General features: G+C 40.8%; 1 protein-coding gene and 1 long non-coding RNA gene across 8 annotated transcripts in view; one reads left to right on the plus strand and one right to left on the minus strand.

The window, feature by feature from the left end:
* The window catches only part of tmcc1a (transmembrane and coiled-coil domain family 1a), a 41031-nt gene that overhangs the window by 10670 nt on the left and 4596 nt on the right, over positions 1-25765 (minus strand). For 2 of the 7 annotated variants that reach the window (XM_020629516.3, XM_065961251.1), the window contains 2 exons: positions 19619-19668; positions 18132-18418 (listed from right to left, as the gene is read on the minus strand). In XM_020629516.3, the coding sequence (XP_020485172.1) occupies positions 18132-18389 (258 nt within the window). In that variant the 5' untranslated portion in view covers positions 18390-18418; positions 19619-19668. Of the gene's footprint in view, positions 1-437; positions 898-1975; positions 2688-15638; positions 15908-18131; positions 19519-19618; positions 19669-25765 lie in introns of those variants that run through there. The other 5 variants (XM_020629520.3, XM_065961250.1, XM_020629518.3 and 2 more) reach the window with 5 other exon arrangements.
* Positions 16128-23270, plus strand: LOC136181067 (uncharacterized). Its single transcript, XR_010667523.1, has 2 exons — positions 16128-16748; positions 20916-23270. It is a non-coding gene; the product is annotated as an uncharacterized lncRNA (long non-coding RNA).

Raw genomic sequence — 25765 nt, forward strand, 5'->3', positions numbered from 1 at the left:
TGTTCTGATGGTTATAGAATGGAAACAAACAGTCTTAGGCTTCTTGTCACACTCATCGGTTGATACCTACACCCTGACCTGCTCAGGGATGGCTGGAGTTTGAACTGTATTTTCAACCCTAGTTGTTGCTTATCCCACCCATTTTAAGATGTGGGTTTTTTCTCAACACAATATCCCTGGAACTAATCATCATCATCATAACAATTGTTATCTTTTAGACGTATAACTTATATAATGTTCTCACATGTATTTAGCCTAAACATGGCAATCATGAAGTACATCCCTGAGCTGTGCTGTGATTGTTTTGAATATAAACACTCTTGTCTGAAACTCTTGTTATCTTGCCCTTTTTTCTGTTTTTTTTTTCATTCACTTTGGTCAAGGACAATTTTTCTCTTTCTTTGTATGTTTGTATGTGCCAGTGAGAAGTACGGTACCTTGCTGGTTGTTAAGCCTCGCATTCCTCCTGAGTGGTTTGTGAGCTTCCCGTCATAACCGCTTGTGCTTCATGTCAAGCGCTGGTTTCACAAACAGAGATGCAATAGAGATATCTAACTTTAAGAAAAATTTGTTCTGCTCTACATATTTCTGGTGACAGCATTCTCATACTGTATACCGAAAATGTGCAGCAGTGCTGCATGTCTTAGAACATACCAAGTTTAGCAGCTATTAGCAGAGGTGAGCTGCAGATCTCCAACCAGCTAATCTGCAGAGTCAAATATTCATGAGAGAAAGGAGCTTGGATCCATGGTGGACATGAGAAATACCTTAAGGGCTGTGCTAAAATAATTTCTGTGATCCTTCAACCTGTAAACAGAAATGTTTCATAGTAGCCTACTGCAGTCTTCACTGCATTTATACAACCTATATCTCTCTGACCCTATCAATAAGAAATCCCAACCAATCATCTCTGACTGACTGAACTTCACACTCCTGATTACTCCGTTTGATCTTTGACCCTGTAGTCTGGGGATCAGAAAGTGGCTGTCGTGGCAACAACATGACAGTACTTAGTGATCTTGATATCTTCTTTTTTTTTTGAACAGATAAAAAGTCTCAGGTTGTGGGTGATGGTGTGTGACTGAGTTGTGGAAATTACGTAAGCATGCAGTGAAGTGCATGTGGGTTCATGTGGTTTGTAGTTGCACTGGAGTCTTTAATTCTGTAAAAATATCAGAATAAACAAATATGTGACATGTCTAACCATTAACCCTTTTTCTACTGTCCTGCTCTCATTTTCTCATGGTTTCAGTCCTCATAAAGGCATGCTAAATTAAGCAGTGCTGAATTTAAAAAAATGGAAATCCACTTTTTGCTGCTGTTAAGGGGATTTAAAGTGGCCACAATGAACGCTTTTCATCAGATATAGAAAATTACATAACTCCTTGTTATGCTGGACTAGAGTCAGTTAACCCAACACATGCACTCAAGAATTAGCACATAGCACAACGTTGCTCCAATGGCCATGAACAACAAAGAGGCAGACACACAGTTGCAAACACACAGACACAAAGCAAATACCTGCCAGTATATTTCCAAGGGTGTGAAAAAAATAATTTGTGTTCACATCCAAAAGAAACACGTGAACAGCTGAGAGGTCAGGTCTTGGGAAAGATTTGAGGATTTTCTAAGGCCCAACAATTACAACAAGGACCTTCAATCCGAATGGTTTCCAGACAAATCCTTTTTACACAAAGAGACTGGTCTCCTTCCAGATTTGCTGCTTCCAAGATTTTGAAATGCCTCTTTAGGTTTCAACAGTGTTGCATTTAGTTTCAATCACAAGGTGCAGAACACACACACATGACAATATGTGAGTCCACACAAACATATTAAGGTAAACACATGAACTGGATTGATGATACAGGTTTGAAACTCTGAAGATTTAAAAAAAAAAAAAACAACAACCTCAAAGTTGGGAAAAAAAAATTGGAAGAATATACAAACACCAGCACTATATATATTGGAGACTCACAGTGGTGGGAATGGGAAGAGGAGAGGTTTCAGCTGTAACCAGGTTGAGGATGACCTCCATGGCAAGTAGACGCATGCATGCGGGTTTGATTTTGTTTGATCCGTCTATCTCTTTTGGTTTCCCCCGGGACACGACCACAGCAGGGGGAGAGAGGATGAGCGAGGCCCTGGGAGAGCACCCATCACTCAGGACAAACAAAATAGGATTGGCTCAAAGTCCATTGGACAAAGGCTCCACTTGAAAACAGAAAAGCAGAGACTCTTTGGAACTGGAATACTTGATTGAATATCCAGAATCTATAGAGTGCTCAGTCCCTCCAGCAATAAACGGTGACTATTGATAGTTGCAGAGTCTAGAGAGTGTTGTGCTGTTTGTTCATAAAGCAGCCGCTCCTCAAAGCCCATGAACACGCTCCACTGTACACAGCAACAGGCAGACAGCCTATGAAACACACACATGCGCTTGGATGAGCAGAACGCTCACAGACAGCCTTCAACAGTGGGAGAGCAAAAGACTCCTCTGGAGCAAAGGGTCCATCTGAAGCAGGTTTGGGTTTGACAGAGCGGAGGCAGTTAATCGGATGATGGCTGGCAGAGCCGGTTGGATGCAGGGTTAAAAGAAGGAAAAGTTTACTGAGAAGTTAAGTGTTAAAAGAGTCCATCGGGGATAAAATCCTTTGAGGGAGGAAAACAGAGGCAGAAACCCAGAGGACGGATGTGAGGAGAGTGAGGGAGCAGAGTAAAAAAAAAAAGAGCCCACCAGGAGCTGTCACTTAGAGGGAGACGAAGCGATAGGGAGCGAAGGAGAGAGGAGTTGTGAGAAAGCTTTGCGAGGGGCGGGGGGGAGCTTTTCTTCTGTTCTAGGCCAGCTAAGCAGCAAAACGGTGGCTAGCTCAGGCAGAAAAGAAAGGGAAAAAACCTTGAACTCCCATTTTCAATTACCACACAGTTTGATTGTCACAGCCAATCAGTTTCCAGAGTGATCACGCTGTAATGAGTCACCTTCAACCACCTGCTTGCCTTCGCAACTACAGTACAGTTAAACTGAACGCTTCTGCCGAAACACTAAGCACGGCACTGCCTGAACTGAGCTTCTTTTTACACATAGGATGTATGTCCTGAAACACACAGACGCAAAAAGGATTTACAATTGTATTTTGTTGTGAGAGGAGAAAAATACTTGCAACCATGAAACATCCAGATTACACAGATTACACAGTCATATGACAATTACAAAGCTGCTATTCAAAACTCTGCATATGCAGGAACACGTGACGATAGTCCAAGACTACGTCACTGTGTTACTTATCCACAGATGAAAGGAATGTTTCATCACTGCATGTTCTAATTCTACTGAGTTTTCACAGCAACAGCTTGTGATCACTTTTTTACGAGAATGCTGAAAAAAACAAACTGATGTTCGGGAAATATAAAACTACTAAACACTACTAATTGTTTGCACTTGTTGGTGCTATAAATGTACCAAATCAGTGGTTCACACCGCGTTGGTCACCTTACCTGCGACCAAACACATACAAAGTCTTATTCAAGTGCCCCGAAACACACTGGGTTAGGAGCTCCAGCACAGGAACTTTCGGAGTAAGACTTGGTTTCTTTTGAACCATCACTTCCTAAAGTGTACAAACCAATTAGGCAGGGAAAGCAAAGCAGGGAGCCTAGGGGGTACAGCAGGACAAGGGCTACTAAAGACTTCAGTACAGAGGCCGACAGGAGGGAGGGGGATGTGAGAGCATGAATACAGGCTTTAATGAGAGAGTGGGAGGAGTTAGGGGGGGCCATGAGAGAGAAGGTTAAGGCTGCTTATGTAAGAGCGATCCCAACTTGTTCAATTTGGAAGTGGAAGTGTGGCATGTGGGGTCGATCCAAGTCTTACATCGAATGGACACACGGTAGCGCCAGCTGTCTAGTATGAGCCACTAATGTTGCAAAAGAAAGTAAGTTATGATGGTTAAAACTGAAATTACAATCCCTGATCAACTCTACATTTTCAAAAACACAAGTGAAAGGACAACAGAACACATCTGGATAGGATTACACCAGCTATTTAGGTCACTTCAGCTAAAAACTTTCGATAATGTACTCAAGGAAGTTTGACTAAATCGGAGGTTTAACATTAATGTTTAACCAAACTGTAGTGAGGATGTTAATAGAAAAAATCTGCAGGAAATCTATAAATGAAGGTTTGTCTTTGTTTCATCTTTTAATAAATGAATCGCAAAATATGAGTATGTCAGTAAGTGTACATTTTGTAAATTAAATATTTCATTTGTCCTAACCTAAACATCTTATATAGTGTTGTCTTAAAAACATGTCAATTTAAGCCTTCTCAGTTTAGGAATTACACCTTGCTAAAAACGTCAGTAGAGGTACATTTAGTAACAACTAATGTCTCAATCCAGATATAGTTTTGAAAAGTAATGCGTAGATCTCAACTTAGTGAAACCCTATGTAGTCATAACACTATGTTTAGAAGTTTGAACAGCTGTTGGACTTCCTGGACTTAATCATAAGTGAGTGAAAAATCACACCAGCACTTCTCAAAGTGTCAACCACCAATGATGGGTGTTTGTTTTTGTTTTCGACAAATGACTTTGCCGTCAACCTTTAGTCATACAGGGGAATCCCACACTCTCTTCGGACTAACAGGCTGCTTTCAAACAAGAATGCATTCATTCCTTACCCTGGCCTCAGCACGTCATTCCAGCCTGAGGTCCGAGTCTCCTATGGGGGCTGTGTGGCCCCCAGCAGCTCCTGTCTGTCCAGGAAAACAGAAGCTTTCAGGGTGACTCAGGATAACTTTACAAACTCTCTGACTGCATTCCTCAATAACATACTTAGAATAGCAGAGTGGCTCCGCAATGATAAACCCACAGAGGGGGGTGAACTCGTGCCTTGACAAGTAAAAGATGCTTGAAAGCTAAAACATGTAAAACAAAAAAAAGAGAATGTGTTGCTCTTCAGGAATGGTTAACCATACTATAGCCTTGTTAGCTGTTCAGAATTAGGTAATAGAAAGACATCTGGGGCTGTCATTGGGTTTATTCATAATAATTGGGACCATTCAAACAATAATAGAATAATTGGACAAACTATTTTTTGTATTGTTATAATTAGAAAAGATGAGTTTACATATGTCAATGTGTGGAAAGCAACATTTTAGACCAAACTAGTTTAGAAAAAAAAAATCACATTTACTGGGGGAAGTACCTTGTTGACAAAACAATGACCTAATTTAATCAACATGTCACGTGCATTTTGCTCATGTCTTTAAGGGACATGACCTGCTGAAGTATGTGGCCAAGCTAGAGCATGAATGTTCATCATGACACACCTAGCAGTAAGACTTTAGACTGTAGGAGTGTTGTTTAAATCACAGATTAGGAGCATCTATTGTATTTCAAAAAGTATTGTCTTCTGCAACAGTACTGCATTCAACAGATGCTATGGAGACAAATTCCAGTATGAAGGTTAATTATCATATTATCATTATTAGATGGAAATGCTGCCATGTCTTTAACTGTCTTACTACATCAATAAAGAGTACTGTAAAGTCAGTATTAAGATCAGAGCGCAAAACTAAAAATGTTTTTAATATTTTGTTTTGTTTTGAACATCCCATCATCTCGTCACTATTTCACATGTGACCATTTACTTTAATGCAAAATGCACAAATAATAGAGCTCTGCAACATGAGATCCTCAGATCGGTTGCTCCTTGTTGTTCCAGAATGAAATGATCAAGCAAAGGTGATAGAGCTTTTGAAATCAGAGCATCTAGACTCTGTGACTTCATTTTAACCATTTAAAAAAAAAAACTACTTAATGAACAAATCTAAACTAACGTGCTTGTAATAAAATGTTTTCAAAACTAATTTGTTTCATGTGTTGGCTTGGCTGAATTTGATCGCTGTTTGAAGGAGTGTTTGAAGTTTCTAAGAAGACAGGCAGCCAAAATAAAGTGTAATTAAATATTTTAGAAAACGCTTGGCGCACGCTTGCATATCGTCATTATCTGGTTGCTGATCTTAGCTTATTGTTGTTTTAATTAGCTTTCAAAGTGCTTCCAGATTTATGTTTTAAAATAAAGGTAATTTGCTGTTTGGACAATGCTCTAAATAATTATCTTCCAACATTAAACAACTTGCTGATGTTATATCTGCCTGAGGAGAAAAGCAGCAGGATTTTCATAATACATAATACTCATTGTCATTCAGAGGACAGAGCCTAGTGTTGAACCGAGGCCAGGCGAATGTTAGACAGCCAGAAAGTTTGGAAGGATCCAGAACAGAAGAGGCTGGTTCTGATGGTAACTGAAGTGGGATTAGGAAAGATATTAAAAGTATAAACTGTAAAGGAAGTGACATGATATATTCATGTGTGAAATCAACCAAACCATTTTTCCACAACACGGGCCCCACCGCGTCATTGCGTAAGGGTTTATGCTGTGCCGTGGTTTTGGGGTGTGTGAGGTTACATAAAGGCAGAAGAGCGAGGGCTTTGTCTGCATGGACTGGGGGTAATTCAAGCCTGAGAGAGGAGACAACCATGACTCGGGGCTCAGGCCTTGTTGAACAATACCGTCCCCATAAAAAAAAGGAGCCTTCTGTACAAACCAGGCTGTCTAATTCTCCCTAGTCTAAGCTGGGGTATAATCAATGGCCCTATTAGCAGTTACATAAACTACTGGGCTCTTTATACACAGGGGCCATTATGACTAGCGAGGTTAGAGGGCGTGAAACAACTTTCTATCCAATCAAAATACTGGCAACTCTGAGAGCCAGGCAAGAAGGAAAACAAACAAATGACAATAACAACACAACCAATAACATTTTTTTCAGTTGCATTCCCTGTCTGGACAAACAAAACTGTGAAAGGTTGTGGTTCTATGTCGGAAACTCTGTCTGTCTGTCCAACAAGGTAGGTTAGCACACCAAGAGCCTGACTGCACTTAAATCAAAAAGTAGTAACCAGGCGTGTGACCAGGCCCTCCTGCATTCTTTATAGCAGAGTTGTTAGAAATGTGACTAACAAGCCAAAATACTGAGCTAGCTAGATGAAGTTTCAAATTTTTCTTCTTGAATATTAAGGGTTCACTAGGGGTGCACGATCACCCCCCCTCCCCATTCCACCTGCTGGCCTGCACTCTTAATTAATTAATTAATTAATTAATTAACTCTTAATTATGAAGCGTGCTTAGTTTACAAAACAGGCGGACTCGGAAAAAAAAAAAAAAAATGGGACACACGGTCAAGTCTGTGGAGAACAACACGGAGAACATGGCAGCTACTTTACTGACTTTGTGGTTTATCTTGAGTCACTTTAGTCAGATACAGCCAGAACACTCCGGGATTTCTCCATAATGAAGGCTCTCCACGTTGTATAACCGCATGCTTGTGCTGGTTCATGAACTGTGCCGTGCTGAAGCACACCTCTTCCAGGTGCCGCGTGCCAGGGCCAAGGAAGTGTACCATGCCTGAGCACGGATCGGACTCAAACTATTCAAACAAACTGAACTGGCCATAATACCTGGGCCTCCATCAAACAGGTTAAATGTGCACACACTGAGTGAGAAAAAAAGTCTTCTATAAATGTTTTAGAAATTTATACTGCAATAAATTCAGACTTTTGTGATGTGTTGAATGCTCATATTGTGATAATGATGCTAGTGCAATTTAATGTGCAGCCCTACCAACTAGTATTTGTAGTGCCGACTGGCAAGGGTACTGAATTTATTTGTTTAACTGGCTAATTGATTACAAGGTAAGGTGGCTGGTTACTGGTAAGGGTTCTTGAAAAGAAGAGCCGTGTCAACATGTTGTCATCAAACAGTATGTTGATACAGATATGGTATGATGTTTGAACATCATACATAATATTTAGGTATATTTCACTGCAGAAATATATGACATAGGTTAAGGGGTTGATTAGATTAGATGTTTATATTGTGTGCTTCAGTTAAAAATCCTACAGTGTACAAACTAAAGCTATCGATACTGAAACAGCCCCAAAAATCCAGTTTTGGTAAGTTACTACTCCATTATGTTATTGCTTTTTCCTGGTTTGTATGAATAAAATGAATGTGGATGTGGAGGACATGATGTGATACTGTATGTAAACAACAGTAGGGATATGGTGGCTGGGATAAAAGTATACATGTACAACAGTGAGTGTATATGAAGGGAAACAGAGTGATTACGTGCAAAGAAACAATATTTGGTGGTTGGTATTTGTTGGAGCTGCTTCTGTTTACACCCAATTCAACCCATCCTGATTATGCAACAGTGAAACAGAAAGGGCACCAGCCCAAATATGCAGAGTTGGTCTGGCTAAATGATGTACAATACCCAGAAAACCATGGGGCAGTAAGCATGCCCAAAAACACTGCCAGCCTATTCATAAGCAGGAAGATCAAGAATCTAGAACAAACAGTCCCAGCTTTGTGGCAGTCAAAGTTGATTTGATTCGGCCCCATCTCCGTTTTCTCGTCCCCCCCTTCCCAAACCCAATAACAAAAATTGTGGCCCCATGCTGAACCCACTTAACACTTTGAAACAGTTTCATGGATGGTGCAGGACAGGGCATGGCGGATGTTTGGCTGGATAGGAAACTTTGTATAAGGCCACCTTGAAGCAGTAGATTTCATTCTAAGGACATATAATGTGGATTGGCATTTGTCTGGTACTCATCAGCTTGACAGCTATAACCAAAGAAAAGGTATTGAGGTCTCTCATTGTAAATACAGATAATGTAACAATTGAACTGACTTTGTTTCATGTATGGAAGCATATTTAAATGAGCTGAAAAACTCACTATCATTTGCATGATTTGGGAAACGCACGGGTTCATTATGCAGGTTTACCCTGGCCAGGAGAAGCAAGGGAGTAATGTAATATCATAATACATTCTTAAGGCTGTGTGACTGCTATTGCAGGTATGAATGTTTCATAATACTAATCAATATAAACAGAGGACAATGAAAATGACTATCACAACCAACTTCAACATCAACCCACAAGGGGGAGTAAGAGCCCAAAATATACTCAAATAATAAAAAAGATAACTGACTCTGTTACTGGTCTGTCTGACAGCAAATATTACTGGACAGATTTCCTGTCAGTAACCCTTCATTTTTGTCTTGTATTCTTTCATTATCATGCCCCCTTGTCCCCTTACAGACAAGCAGCCCTTTATGTAACATAATGTAGACCCTATATAATATAGAGTCACACAGGTGCCTCTATAGAACATAGGGCCTTAACGCCCATTCTGATAACAGGGGGGAGGTGTTCATATGTCAAGAACCCCTGTGGTTTTATAATATTTCAAGGCAGGAGATCATGAGATGAGAAAAGAAAAAGTGGGACTTAAGAGTTCTTGTCAGCCAGCAGAAAAAGTGGATTTCATTACTTTCAGAAACAAAAGCATGAACTGTTGTTTCAGTGGTCTGAAGGTAATTTTCCAGTGGGAAACTAAGCTTTTGTGATAAAATGTAAACAGGAAAAAATAAATGATTTCTTCTGCCTGACACATAAAAAATGAGTGGAATGGTTCGAGGTATTAGGGGAAAGAAAATATGATATTCTCTAGAGATTGAGATCATATTTGAAATGTGTGTCCATGTGTGTTCTAAGTGGGTCAGTAGAGCAGAGCTGAGCTCAGCGATCTATAGCCTCATCCATTATTCACCAGAGTCACACAAATGATATAGACTGAGCAGGGAGTGGCAGGGATGCGGAGCATGCCCTCTCAGAGTCTCTCTGTTTTCTCTGCTCTGTCTCGTGCTCCCTCTTTGTCTCTCTCTGTCTCAGCGATTCAGCAATTTCCTTTTGAAAACAATCTCTTCTGACCACCCTGAGCAAAAAAGACAAAAAACCAAACAAGACATTTCTTCAAGGTGCACAGTAGTGTATGTTGACAGGTCAGTGATATTTCTTTCCGACCCTGTACTGACAGCTGCCTCAGTTAAAGTACGCACTGCAGACCCAAGAAGTCACCTAGCCAGAGGATAGTGTCTGAGGAACGGAAATGTGGGTCAAGGTTGACCAGAGCATCAGTAACCGACTGGCCAGATATGTGGCAATCGTGCAACGGCTGAGAAAATAGCAAAACACGTGCATGCATTCACACTAATGCCTCCTCTTACTTACACACACACACAAACACACAAAGCCTAAAGAGGAAGGACCAGCTGCAGGCCAAAAATAAATACACAAAGAATGACCCATAGTGACTCACTGCTGACATGAATGTACACATACATGCACATGATCTCTTGTACAGACATGCTAAATCTAAAATTCAAGCTAAAAGTTAATCTTCAAATAAGTTGCTGTAATTACAAGATATAGTACAGCATTGTTTAAACAATTGTATATTAATAATATCTAAGTGAATGTCATTGGTATGTAGAAAATAAAAGATTTAAATAATGGATTTCTTAACAGGGGATTATTAAGACACATGTGACTTTCCCTCTGTTGATACATTAATTTAGATGTCCTTAATAAGTGAACCTGAGCAGCACTGGTTCTGACATCTGTCTATTAATAGCAGCACAGAAGCAGGCAGAGCTGCAGCAGACTCCTTCCTCATGCAGACCCAGATTAGGAGCCTATTAAACTGGCTGAGAGGAAAGAATAGCTTGAAAACCACAGCTTTGTCTTCCCCTCTCTTTCTCCATGTCTCTGTTCATCCTGATGACACCCTCCCTCATACAATCACATCACACACACACACACACACACACACACACACACACACACACTACATTTTAACACCCAACATCTCTCTTTTGAGTCCCTCCTCTCACACCAACACGTCCACCTTAATGGTTTCACACAAAATTGTTTGTGTTATGTGCATCAACTATATAAGTGTGATGTCCAATACTAGGAGTGTCTGGTTGCTGGTGTGTGTGTGTGTGTGTGTGTGTGTGTGTGTGTATGTGTGTTGAGTGGCGGGAGGCGTAATAATAATCAGCACCGGATAGGGCGTTGGCCTATTTGTGAAATCCAAATGAATATTCAACAGCCTTGTTAAAAAGGCTGGGGCTGCACTTCAAAGGGAACACAAACTGTTGGGTGGAGGGTTCAAGCACACACAAAGACACACACCAAAAAAGGATGCACACACACCAACTGATGAAATGAGAATGTGACTCTATGCTTTCACATGGTAACACAAAACATTTACATTTCAACGACCGGTATTGCTTTTTTTATGTTAATTCTTTTGAAAGTACGGTCTATTAACTGGACAACACTTTCTTACTGACACTGCAACACAATTCACACCTTCTTTGTACATCATGCTGAGAACTCATTTTAAAAGACACATAGATAGAGAAACAGGAAACAGCTGTGTGTCCTCAGTTTTGACATCTCAGCAATAGACGAATCAAGCCAAAAACTGGAAGTTGACAAGCCGCCATTACTGCCCTGGTGTCTCCCTTCAACAGCTTTTACATTAAATGTACCTTTTACAACAATGAAAAGGACGTCAGGAAGAATCTGTAGAGTGCTCATGACAGTCATGACAAACTTTAACTTTGGGAAAAAAAGGGGGAATTCACAACACCCACTGTACAAGAGCGGACACTTTACATACATTCTTCTGTGCAGGGAGCATAGTCAGGTAAGAGCTGCATGTAATCATTACAGACCAGTCTTATTAGGGGAAAAAAATGCTATATCAAATGTTTTTCACAATGCAACTATGATGTGATGTTTTAATGCAGCAGTTAACTGATTGAGATAAACTAGCTTGTAGAACAACGTTACATTACACAGCATTTCATAATGGCGGATGATTGAGTTTCTCTTTATTTCTCCATTATGTTACCAGTTTGTTGTTGTTGTAAAAGATGCATAATATGTAAAGGTCGCCTGATTAAAGTACCTTCATCGTCAGATGTTTTCTGTATGAATACTGCAGACACAGTAAGCAGCAGACGCTGAGCTGCCACCGCAGTACTGCGGCCACCACAAGATGGCAGCGGCCAAAAATCCTTTGGATGATTTGTCTATAGGTTGCCGTTCCAACCCCTCTCCTTTGTTGCCCTGCCATTTGCAATGCTTGACAAAAGAAGCCTAGTTTCCAGGTTTAGAACAAACTAAATTGAACAGAAGTAGGCCTGTGTGGCAGAGTGCACAGGGGTTTAAGTTTAGAGCACACTTTTGCTCTATAAGGTTGTTTTCCACCAGACAGGCTGATAAAGGTGGCTTTGAGATCAGATGACAAACCTGTGAGCATTCAACTGGGTAAAGCTGCTACGGCCCTCTTTGAACATCAACCTGTTACCATGGAGATGGGCAACCAGCTCCAGTGTTTTAGCTGTGAACACAGATGAGAGGGAAAGAGATGAAGAGAGGGTGAGAGCTAAAGAGAGGCAGCCTTTAATACATGTAACAAGAAAAACAGTGCAAAGGTAAAAGAGGGAGGGAGAGAGAGAGAGAGAGAGTGTAAAAAAATGAAAAAAAAGATGAAGTGAAGACAGATTGAGATTCTAAATTAGAAATGAAAGTGTAAGTTGGAAAGACTACACAGTAAAAAAGAAGAGATAAACACCTTTTAACCATTTTCTGTCCTTTCTCTGAAAGTTAGTAAAAATCTTGCACAAGTCACACATCTGCAAAACTTATTTGCAACTTAAAAGAATGTTCAAATCAACAACTCTGAGCCACACAAAGTCATGACTGAACACTGACAACATCAAAGACACGCCCACACACACCGTGTTTGAAAACTATGGGTACGGGCTGGTAGTTGACAAGCAGCAGTATGGATGACATCACTTCCTGTGTGGAGTAAGAGTACATGTGTCAGCCTCCCATAGCGGTCTCTCTATCTCTGAAAGTCAATTGAAACTCATTTGTTTGATTATACACAGGTTTGACTGCATGATCTAGTGACTGTGCTGAATTTGAAAAAGAGATCATCTGCTTGGCTGGTTAGGTAAGACTAAATAGTTTTGATAGCAATAGTTAAAATATTAATATTAGAAAAAGAAGAAGAAAAGTCATAAAGATCTGGGACCCAGGTTTACAAAAGAGAATTTGTTCTAACAGTACCCTGCGATTGTCTTTGGAGATTTTCAAATAATTCAATGTCACTAAAATAGTTCCAGGACAAGCAAAGGGCAAAAACGTCTCCATCAAAGGGCAGCCAGTAGCCTGGGGAGGTGAGAGACAATGAGAGCACACTGATGAGGATGTTGAACTAGCAGGCAGGAACAAGCCCCAGGGGACCAGGTGATGTTCTGCGCCTCCCACTGACACTTCTCCTTCCTGTTATCTCTCACAGGAGAGCCATAGAGGAGTAACAAAAGAAATCTTAATCCTTTATGATTGAGTTTGTATTGTCAAAAACACCAAAACTAATTCTGCTTTTTATGAATCCCATAAGTGACAGTCTTAAGTGCATTATAATATACTGAATTACAATCCCTAATACAACCCATGGCTTTAAGATGTGTGGAAAAAAAGAATATTTCTATATATATATATATATATATATATATATGTTTAAAACACAAATCTAGGAAAGAGTGTGAGGTTTCTGATGGTCCAGGTCAGGGGTCCCCAAACTATGGCACGCGGGCCGGAATACGGCCCTTCCCCACATTTGGCCCTCAGAACAATTCCAAATGCATTTTAAAAATAAAAAATGTAATATATAGATATATATTTTTTTTTTTTCCATAGGCCTAGAAAAGTTTAGCATTTAAAATAAAATGTTCTTTAGTTGATGTACAAGTAACATCGTTGACATTGGTTTATATTGATACATGTTTGCATTCAATCCATAAGGCCAGAATATTCAGGTTGAATTTGTTCCAGATGTAACAAATCCCTTATTTTCCTTTTGGTATCTTACCAAATATTGAATATTTGCTTTGTCTCTCTCAAAGAATGAAGCTGATGAATAAAAGCACTATTCACATAAAGGACATACATGCCTGAGTTTAAACCCACTTAAATTAAAGATATGAATTTCGGTATTCAGTGCGTTCCACACATACTTGACCCTTAGTTAAAAAACAATCTCTCTCATGCTATTTGTGGATTTAAACTATAATTGTACAAAGGAAGCTACAAGTCTGCCATAAGATGGACAAAATGTACGTTTTTAAAAAGGAAGTCATTAAATATCATTCTGGTTTCTCAGAGTATTTTCAGTTTTAGTCAGCACATATCTACATGACTTCAGCTCAGCAGGATGTTTGTCCTCAGAAAAGCGCTAAACTGAGTCATGTTGAGCTGGTTAGACATTACTGAAGGAGCACACAGGATATAATTTTTCGATATAGAGACAAAAACACTGTGATAGACAAAAGAAGGTTGTGCAGGAAGACAGGTGTGCATGTGGAGACATGGCCTGAAGTAAAAGACAGGGTCATCTTTCCAATGGAGACAAGGTCAGTAAACGTTTTCAGACAGGCCCTGGAGGAGGGTTTCTTCTCCACAAACAAACACAGCTTCAATCTCTTTCACATACTAAAATCTTACATTTTAAGAGGAACATCCTCAGGGCTGCTGTGTCTCAACTCAATAGCTCATGTCCCACAAGAGCGTCTACCCTGTTTTATTTCCCCTTCTCCAGACCCAAACAAGTCTAAAATCCTGATACCAAACATTTTGCACCTTGCAGCCATACACTTACTCAATTGGGTTTTACTCTTGTTTAGTGCCTCCATCCATATGAGAAGAAAGGAAAGACAAGTCTTGATCAATCTCCAGGAGGTGGAGGTCAAGACAACAAGCATGAAAGTGAGACTGTGTCTCCAGCTGCCCAGTGTATGCATCTGTGCACACTTTGATGCCTCTGGCAACCTGAACATCCACCAGCACTGTCTATCACACAGAGCTAAAGATGAATGAAGTGGGTGTAGTCAGTCAATCAATTAATCAGAAGCTAATCCCACAGGCTAAGCACCAGCTGCAGAACAGCGAGACAGCAGAAAATATACAGAATTTGAAAACAGCCCCTCCACCCTCCTTTAGTAGCACTGTCACCAGGGGACAGTTACAGTTTTTACATAGGCAGTTGTTAAGCACAGTAAAACAAGCCTGTTGTTGCATATGAGTCATGAATGTTCCCCAATCAGCAATAACCAAAGAAAATATTTACCAATCATTACGTCCCTTGGTGATGGCTCCACACCTTAAAGGCTGGGGCTCTTCCTGCTGTAGCATAAGTTACTGTTTAACAGGAGTTGTGACAGAGTAAATAAAGACCACTCAGTTACTGTATGATTCGACTAAGGTAAGGTATATGGAAACCCAAAGGGAAAAAAAGTTGAAATAAAAAAGACTGAGAACAATGTTTATCCCCAATAGATTATAGTTGGTATAGCATACATTTTCCTCTTTAACAGACTGCAGACTTGATTGTTGTCACCCTGAACAGAGGACTGATCAAGCAGCCGAAAACACAAACTCTGTGACATATTACCAAATTTTACAAGAAAAGAAAGGCAGAGAGGTGAGGAAAGAAATAAAAGACAGCAACAAAAAACACAAGGCTTTGCTAGCAGCAAAAAAAAGAACACAACTGCGCCTTTAGCCATGAAGCTGCTGCATCCTGGTGGATAGATACACAGATGTGGTTTTAATAATCAAACAAGCTTGTTTGAGTCAAACCTACCTTGGAGTACTGTCTACGAAGACTGAAGCGCTGCACCATCCTGACTGACGGCTGCACCCACAGCTGGAACCCCTGCTCTACTCCTCTCCACTGATATCCCTCCAAAGTACACACCTCATATTGTACACTGTACATTCACAGACACACACGCTGAAGGTACACACACTACCCTCCTCTCTAAACAGCCATGTGCACTCGCATTTGTAGTCCACACCGCTTTCGTCTACTATGCAAACACGAGTGAGGAGAGAGAGGGAAACAGAGGGAGAGGGAGATGAAAAAGGGGGGGAGAGCAAGTAGATATAAAGACAGCTCAGCTGAATCACCCTCTGCTTATCTTCACAGAAATCCCTGAGCTCAGTGTCCTTCTCTCACAGACAGTCAACGACACCACATGGCTGTCAAAGCACAAATGAGCTCCAGTTTATACACGCAAATTGAGTAGATTAAAAAACAAGATCTTGCAGACACACATGTACACACCCCTTCACATCCTCTTCTCAGACACATTCACACACAGCCAATGCTTGGCTTGCACTCATCTAGGACGAGGCAAGGTTGCCTCCTGCTTCCTGTCAGTGAGCCGAAGGGTGGGGTGAGGAGGAGGTGGTGGTAGAGGTGGAGGAGGGGGAATTAGGAGAGAGGGACCGGCTGACGGTCTGTGCTAACTCTCTCCTGGGAAAGAGGGAGGGGGACAGAGAGGGGAAGAGAGAAAAAGCAGCAAGAACAAGAAGAGGGCATGAGGAAAATTGGTGAGAGAAAAAAGACAAGAAAGGAAGGAAAAAATATGAAATATTTTTTTAAAAACATCTTCCCACGACCCCCACTTAGAGCAGGATCTCGCACACCTCTCCAAGGTCAACCACAATGTTACTATGGCAACCAAACCAGGGCACAGTTGTAGGCGGCTTGCCGCAAGTTTCAGAGTAACCACGGCGACCGCTTGCATGACCTGAATGACATTGGTGTGTTGCTGTTTGGAGACAGGGCTGAGATGTAAAATTGAGATGGGTGAGACAGGTTATAGTCTCTGGACGAGTGACTAAACACAGAAGGTTGATGGTTGTCTATCACAGCAGCAGGAGGAATGCAGAACAGATGTCTGGCCAGGTAAGGTCATTTACAAAGTACCGAAGGATACTTGATTTCAAGTTTAAGGGAGTACATTAAATTGACATTACAGGTTAATGCTGTCAGTTAAAATCAATGTCTTCACCCACTTGTGTAGACCTGATAGTCTGCCATTACTCTGTGACAAACTGATACAGACTGCTAATTCAATGAAGCAAAGGGCCAGTCAAGTCTACAACCCTCATAAGCTAATAATGCCCACACAACCTCCAAATGAACCAAGCCAAGTGCTGCTCACAGCAGGATAGCTGATCTAACAGTGACCTCTGGTGGCAGACAGAACAAAGTGTAGGCTGAAATTTGGTAACAAATTTAAACTTAAACTTTGAACAAGCACACACACACACGCACACGCCCACACACATGCACACGCACACACACACACACACACACACACATGCACAAAAACAAAAATTTGTGTGCAAAAAACAAATGTTTTTTTGTTGCCAAAAGTGGCAAAAAAACGTGAATATCAGTTTCAGAAAGCTTGTTTTGCTTATATCAAAAATGATCCCATTTTGACAATTCTTCTGGATTTTGGGTGTTTTTCCTAAAAGATCACAGAAGGCTTGCATACGACAATGGGCGTAGCAATCTATCAAGTTGTACCAATGTATCTTTTCAATGAAGATCACATATCATTACTGTAATGTGCTTTAAAAAAAGAACCTACATTTATATCAACATTTTAGATTTTTTAAATTCCCATGATATGCCTGTATTGTGATTTGGATGAAGCTGCCCTTCAAGTGCCAGGCAGAAAATCATGATTAGGGTCTTTACTGTATAAACTACAGAAAGAAATGGTGGCTGAACAAAAACAAAAAAAACGTAATAATTGCCTTTATGAAATAAAATAATAAGGAAACTAAAACCTGGTTGGGCACCTTTCAAAAAAAAATCATAGCACTGACCCCCTGCAATCCTACTGAATTAGTGTAAACTCACCAGCTTTGACAAGCTTGTTTTCTTAAAAAGTAACCAAAATGTTTTTTTGGACAAAATAACAGATTGTTTTTCATTTTAAAGTCTGCATTGCTTTGTAATTGTAAAATATATTTTTTAAGTTATTTACAATGAATAAATATGAATGTAAGTAATTGTCATGTATGGGCATATGTCTCATACTGAACACAGGACTCTTAGATGAATCAACATGATCATGGTTGATGTCATTGTCCGAAGAATTATTACAATAGTGTATCTTTGTGAAACTTTTGATTAACAGCCCTTTGAGTACCTCTGCTCTCACTGAGAACCAAAGTTGAGCAACCAGCCCCTCAATGTGGGATGTATAACAAATGGAGCCATATTGATCAGGCTTGTAAAGGGATAACAGGATTCACAGCTGCTGCCACTTACCCTATCTGTCTCCTCTGTGGACTGGTATCCTGATGACAACACTACATCGCCACCTGTGTATCCAGGGGTGGGGCTGCTGGGCGTGGTTTCGGTGGTGGAAGAGGAGCGACGACGGCTGATGTGCTGCTGTGGGTCATGGGTGTTGCGGCGGTGAGGGGCCTGAGGGCTTCCTCTCAGGAGAGGATCACGGTCTCCGCTCCCAGATCCAGACCCAGAGCCCTTACTTCGCCGGCTCTGCAGGCTGGTCCCGCGCCTCATCGTGCCCACAGCGGCTGAGCCCTGCCCAGCTACAGAGGGAACCAGAGGGGCAAAGAGGTGGTCAGATTCAGGACAGCATGGGCCTGAGGTATCCTCAGGGGCACAGGGGGAGGTGCCACCTGCTGACTTTACAGAGGAAGATGAGGAGGAGGAAGAAGAAGAAGAAGAAGAGGGGATTTTGGAGCGAGACAGGGAGAGGCGTTGACGCTGCAGCTGAAACAGATGTTTAAGTCCCTGGCCAAGAATCCCCATGCTCTCCCTTGCGTTTTGGCTCATCTTAATGAACTGCTCTGAAGAGCCCCTCTTTACCCCTTGGCCTCCTGACTCCCCTGCATCTCTTCTAGCTCTAGCACCTGAACTGGGGCCTATCCACTCTTGCCCCCTTTGACTCTGATCCTCCTGCTGCATAGGGCCTTGCTTAACTCCTAATGATTAGACTAAGAAATACTGCCCTATAAAGTGTCTACTTATATTCCCTTTCTACAAGAAGGGTCACAAATGAGCTACGACTGAATTAAAGGAGCCAAGAAAACAGGAGAACACAGTAGAAAAGGAGATAGGGCTGTTGGATGAAGGTTGGATCAGCTCAGTGGCGGTCAGAGGGAAGAATCCAAAGAGTCAGCATGCATCTTTGATTCAGGAACAAGTTGTCATGCTGGTCTAATACAGAGAGAGAAAGGATTGTGAGAAGCGGAAATAATGCCTCGATCCAGTCACACTCGATCACTTTGCAACATTGCAACTTTGAACTTTCATTCAAATGGAAGATAATCAAAAGTACCGTAATACAACTGGAGTCTGACATTGTGCAGGCTTGATAGCATGAATATTATTTCCAAAATTGTACTTGCAATGTATTGTAATTATCAAAAAATTTATAAAAATATATATATTAGTAATACTGTATCCTTAGTTGAAGTTGTTGGACACAATGTGTCAATTTAAGCTCTGCCAAGTGTTTTAATCATTCTGCTTTCAAATCAGGTTCATACATGCAAGAGAAAATACAAGTTCCGGTAATAAAGGAAACAAACTGGATCCAGGTCAGCTAGCATGATAGAAACATTATAAAATGTAATGAAAGTAAGCACAGACAGGTTAAGAGAATTTAAAAAAAAATGTCCAGAAAGGCACAAAGAAGATAGTTGAATAAAAGGATGTAAAGGATGTAAAGATGGGTGGGAGAGAGAAAGAGATGCTGACTCACATCAGAAGAAGGAAAAACCCACCTAAAATCAGCCGGCTGTCAGCGGAGTGTGACTCACTCTCTTCGGTTAACCTGAGAGGGAGGTAGAGGATAAGAGAGAGAACGCAAAGAATAATTTTTAAGATTCAAGACATCATTCTCAAATGTACTCACTGACCACAATCTGCTTGTAATCTGCTTGCAATTAAATAATTATTTTCACTTTGAGCAAGAGGCAAATTCAATGCATATACAACATACTTGATACTGTTTGACATAGCTTGTGATTGTGTCCCTCAGGAGCTCATTTATAATCCCCAAAGGCATCTCATCCTTATCCTGTAGTGGCATCAAGAGACAAGGGTGTCCTCAGTGTCAGACACACAGAACACAATGCATTACAGCCTTCTCCAGCTTTGCACATTGCATGGGCTAAGTCTCTGTCAGTCCCAGAACTAACAGAGATGTCACCTGATAACATAAAAGCTCTCATCCTTAAAAAGGAACCTCATTGGTGGAGCAGTGATCACCTCAGAGAAGCAACTAGACAAGCAGATGGGCGGGCGTCTCAAGCCTCCCTGCAACTTCAATAGCAACTCCCATTGAGGGCAGCAAAACAAGCAAGGCAGGAACACTCAGAGCCCTGGGGAGGGACGGTTATATACTCAAACTGTGTTCCTTTAGCTGCAGCGTCAGGTCATGAAGAGTAACATAAAGTAGTTAATGGGCAGGCAGGCAGCATACTACAGACAACATTTTCATAACTGCTGACTCGGATTGCTATGAATAAAACCTGCTATTCAGTTTTTTACTACATCCAGAGACAAAGGAAGAATGAGCATTGAAGTTTTTACAGGTAGCATATCAATGTTCAATGCTCACTGTCCCTGTCAAGAAAAGCATATTAAAGCACTTAAACACATTAACACAACTGCAGCTTTACTTCCCACCAAGCTGATCAAAAATCGGGTCTTGTGAAATCTTTTTTGTACAAAATGCAAATTATAAATGGCCAGTGGCAGTACACGTTTCAAATGTATTTATATTATTATCTTTATTAAGTAATCTTAACATGTGGTGCTTCATTGATTACATCCAATTTTTTTAGTCACTCCCTCTTATTTTCCTGAACTTCCTATGAACCTACTGTATGACCAAAGAAGATGAATAGTCATGTAAACACACGTAACTTAATCAGGTTACATGCATTCAACTCAACATGCATACTTGATTATGCATGCATTCATGCACCCTCACACTGAGACAATGCATGGCCTTTCCTGGCAGTCACAGTGAAGTGTAATTGATTTGGATAAAGCTTTGTGTTTGTGTTGTTTCAGGAGCTGCTGGTGAGAGGATGGGTAAACCAAAGGTAATCCTGCTCTGAAGCTGAATCTGAACCTGCAGCCTCGTCTCGACCTCGATGCCCATCCCTCCCTCTGTGTCTGTAAATCCCATCCTTCATCCCCAGGCTGATCCCAATTCAGGATTGGATGTTTTCTTGATTGCCTACCGCTTTTTTTTTAACTAAATCCTCTTTCAGGAGCCCTTAAGAGAACAGAGCGTTATTGTCAGAATTGTTGTGTGTTTAAGTGTATGTGAGCATCTTTCTGTTATTAAAACAACACTTTCAAACCCACCATAATGAGGTGATGACGCAAAACAAGACACACCAGATGGATCTTTTAATGAGGATTGTCCTGTTCTGGCAAAAACTTAATTCCATCAATAAATTCTACTTTAAAAGTACACCAACATACTACTGAAATAGACTGTGCAGTATTTACCTGATAGTATTTATCAATATCTAACAACTGGTTTAGTGATTTTTTGAAAATCCTGTGAAAATGATTTTAGCAACTTAGTTGTGAAGGATAATATTAAAAGTAAATAATGGCAACTTTACCAGCCTCAAAATGTATGAACAAAAAAGCATTACTTTATGTGATCCTCTTAGAGGAATTCTCACCGCACTTCTTCCTGGGATCAACCTCATAAACATGCCAGGGGACAGATTTATTTGAGTGTATTTAATCCCTGTCCACCACAGAACAGATCAGCAATCACCAGTGATGAACAGGTGTCAGAGAGAGCCCGGGTCAGCAGCCTCAGTGAGTCAGCATGTTTCTCAGACATTTCACAACACTGTCAAAGGTAAAATACAAATAGCCACACGAACAATGGCCTCTATGGAACTGTGTCACCCCTTACTCATACCCTTGTACACACATGTCCTTGTCCTTAACTCTGGTGCTCAATCTATTGAGCTGAGCTGACAATCATCCATTGTTATTGTCTTTGGCATTCTAAATTAGAGAGATGGTGAGGGCTTACAGAGCTGTGGCAGAAGGAAAAAAACACCTTATTCTGCAATCTGCCTTCATGATTTCTTTGCTTTATTTAAACAAGCTCTCTCTATGTCATAGTCCCTGTAAATGTTCACTTAGCTCTCTGGATGGAAAAAAGCTGCAGTGAGAAAGTTATATACCGGTAAATGAAGACATGGCACTGTAGTGTTCTATTATCATGATCGAACAACGACCATCAAAGGTGAATATTTAAAAGAGGGTTAAGCCCTAAGAAATTAGACAACTGAAAAGGTAAGATAAAAAGACGATTTGCAATCTAGCATGAAATAAATGATGTATCAGTTAGGCCAGGGCGATAAAACGATTATTCAATATAACTTTTCTCAGTGTTTTCCAGCACCATGCACTGTGATTATGATTGTGAAATGTTCTTCTGTTGAAGTACAGTTTGTCATGTTCTGTTAAATAAAGAGTAAACAATAAAGAATGATTAATCCACACTTAACCATCTGGTTTCTTCAGGGCAAATATCAGTCTATTCATTTGAAAGAAATAATTATTTGACATTTACCGTAATAATTATCGACTGATATGAAAAATATTATCGTGATAACATTTGTAGTCATATAGCCCAGCCCTAGTATCTCAACTGCGGCACATTTTAGAGTCTGTTACTGACAATGTTTCCATACTTATACAGAAGATAGTTCCAAAAACATTATTCCACAGCTTCACCTTAGGGCTAGGCGATGTGGGCCAAAAATCATAAATTGATGAGTTTTAGCTGAGTGTTGAAAGATGATATATATATATATCGATATTTTTTCAGTAAAGAAATAAAGAAAAGAAGTCAGCTCTAAGTCAAATCCACACGAGCTAAATGCCAAATGCCAAAACAGCCAGCTGCACAAAGTCAATCTGTACATGACTAAAATGTAGACTATTTTTAACCCGTTTGTGAAATTAAAAAGTAATAATATTAAATAAAAATGCTCCTTTCCTGCATAACAAAATACACACAGTTGTGTATGTTGTAATGCAGACAGTGACAGAAAGGCAGAGCAGGGTGAGGAGGGACAGACAGTGAGAGGAGAGACAGGCAGACTGACGGCTCTACGGAAGAAACGTTTATTGTTATTTGGATGCAACATAAATCTAGATCCATGTAAATTATATTGTCTTACCCTATACCTTGTTTAGAAATATATCGATACTTCTTGAAAACTTGATATATGGACCAGCCCCAAGTTACCGCAGTACTGTTTCGTCTTCACGACATCAGAAAGTTTAAGACATTAGCAAAACAAGCGGAGGTCAATCTGGCCAGTGCTCTTTGACACTGAAGCAGCCATGTTGTTGTTCAATGCTGAACATACAGTCGTTTAACTCAAAACATGGCCATAGCTTTAACAAGCCCCAGCAGTGTTTCCAGAAGAGTCTGAGAGCTGGCGTGGAATAGACCAGTCTTTGTTCCCCTAAGCCACACACAGGCCCATCACTACTCTTTGTTCTGCGCCTCTTTCACGGACAGACACACATCAATAAGAGGGGAATTAGGCCAGAGGGTTCTGGCAGTGCTGTTTGTGTGTGAGTATACAAATATGTGAGTGTGTTTGTGTTTTTATTAGACAAAGGCATACAGCGAAAGAGAAAGAGAGAGAGAGATATCTGGCATCATATTGTGAGTTGTGTTTGACTGATGAAAACTGAGGCATATCTCATTCTGCAGATGCATAATGACAGCACAGGCAGGAAACAGGAACAATCGTTATTGTGTGTGTGTGTGTGTGTGTGTGTGTGTGTGTGTGTGTGTGTGTGTGTGTGTGTGTGTGTGTGTGTGTGTGTGTGTGTGTGTGTGCTTGTATGTGCGTGTGCAATGGGCAGAGACTAGCACATTTTTGTCATCTCTGATAGGGCAGGAGATGACTTCAGCATACTGCAAAGAGTTTGATAAGGACACAACTCTTTATATCAGACACAGAGGGTGAGTAAGTGAGATAGAGATAAGGGGTTACACAGGGAGTGAAAGAGGCCGGACTGGATCAAAAAGCATCTGTCCAAGGCGGTTTTCGCCTGGCAGTGTCAGTGTCTGAATTAAGAGGTGAATGGCAGGTAGTTCCCTGACAGTGGCTGACACAACGCTCTATTGTGCAAAATGAAACCCACGGGGAGGCCCTGTTGCCAAAGATGCGATCAGCTTTCCAGGAACAAGTCAAACCAAAAGACAAACAATCATTATCTCACACAAAGCAGACACAAATAACCTAATGCCTAATGACACCACAGACGTGTAATCAAAGTGAACGAAAGGAAATGATGTCTGCTTGTACAGCTGCCAGGAAGACTATCATTTGCTAACCATACCCCATATTTGTCTTGAACTGAACTTGTGAGCGAAATCACATCAGCTTCAGAGAAAGAGAGAGATGGCCCTCTGTCCGCACACCCCTCTTGTAAATGCACCCTGCGCCAATCAAAACTGAAGCTTCTCATGGCTTCTTTTAAGAATGTTATGCTGCTTGCTTCTGATTCTGCACTGAACTCCTATAAATAAAGGAACATCAAGTGGAACTTTTCAAAACGCGAGACATACTCCCGGTGTTTGTGTCTGTGCTGCTCGTGCGTGGATAATTTGAAGAGAAAAACAGAATTATTTTAGAGGGGAAAACACATTTGATATAAATACAAACCTAATATTAAAATATAGCCTGTATAAGAAGAAAAAAAAAAGATTATAGTACGCAACCCCCCCCCCCCCCCCCCACCCCCCCCCCCCCTCCACTGCCCAGGTATCTTGTCATTCTGTGGGAAACACTGCTATATATTTATTTCAAAGTTATCAAAGTTATCGGCCAAAATATCGGTTTCGGTCTTTAATATCGATATCGGACACAAAAATTCCATATCGGTCAGGCCCTAATCTGTATATAATACGTGAGGTTCTGACTGGTTGGATTGTAAAGAATTTCCAGCAAAAAAAAACCCGAAGAGGAACTATTGCATAGCTGTAAGTGTTAACCACTGTTGTGGTAGAGGCTGTACATTATCTGGAGAGCCAATGTTCAAGAGACACCTCTGCATATGCGCTCAACACGACAGGAAGCGTTTGAATTAATTATTTACAGTGTGCATGGAACTGACACTGATCCACATAGACCGAAAGTACAACTACTGCAATGAGAATGGTGGTCCTTAGGATCTCAGTCTCCTGTTGTATACAAAGACAGATGCTCTGAAAAAAAAAAAACATTTTCAGAGAACACGAGCAGACATTGCTAGACCAGCGTATGTCATTCATTTTAAACCCTCTAAAGTAGCTCTTCACTTAATAACCTGATAGGTGTGACTAACTGTGAGCAGGCCTCCAACCTTGCCAACGCAGCTCATATTCCACCAGCTCTGTCAACAGACTGGAAACTACCTACTACACACCGGTTGAAATCTCATACCGGAGGGGTGTGCTAAAGGCGCACAGCCATGTGGAATGAGAAAGGGAATGCACGTTGGGGTCAACAGACGCTTTGTGAACTTGGAGAGAGACACCTGCCAGTTTATCAGGCAGAAGGGCATCTGGCTCTTTGTGGTTCCAGCAGGTGAACCGACTTACGCAGTTAAGATAAATCATGCATGCATATCACCTATTGAAATAACTCTTCAGTCAGATCTCTGAGCTCAGGAAACCAAACACCTCTACAGCCCATTTCAGGGGTTAGTACATTCAGCACAACCAACTCTGGTCTTTAAGCTTTTACTATGAGCGTAGTATTGGGCTCAACAAGTAGGCTGTGGGTCAACAATTTCAAGTCTAAACTGGGAGATGGTTCATAATGAAAGAAGATCTTTCATACATTACTATCCACCCTCAGAAGTTCCCTATCTAA

This window comes from Labrus bergylta, chromosome 12, assembly GCF_963930695.1.
Source record: "Labrus bergylta chromosome 12, fLabBer1.1, whole genome shotgun sequence".
Taxonomy (NCBI): domain Eukaryota; kingdom Metazoa; phylum Chordata; class Actinopteri; order Labriformes; family Labridae; genus Labrus; species Labrus bergylta.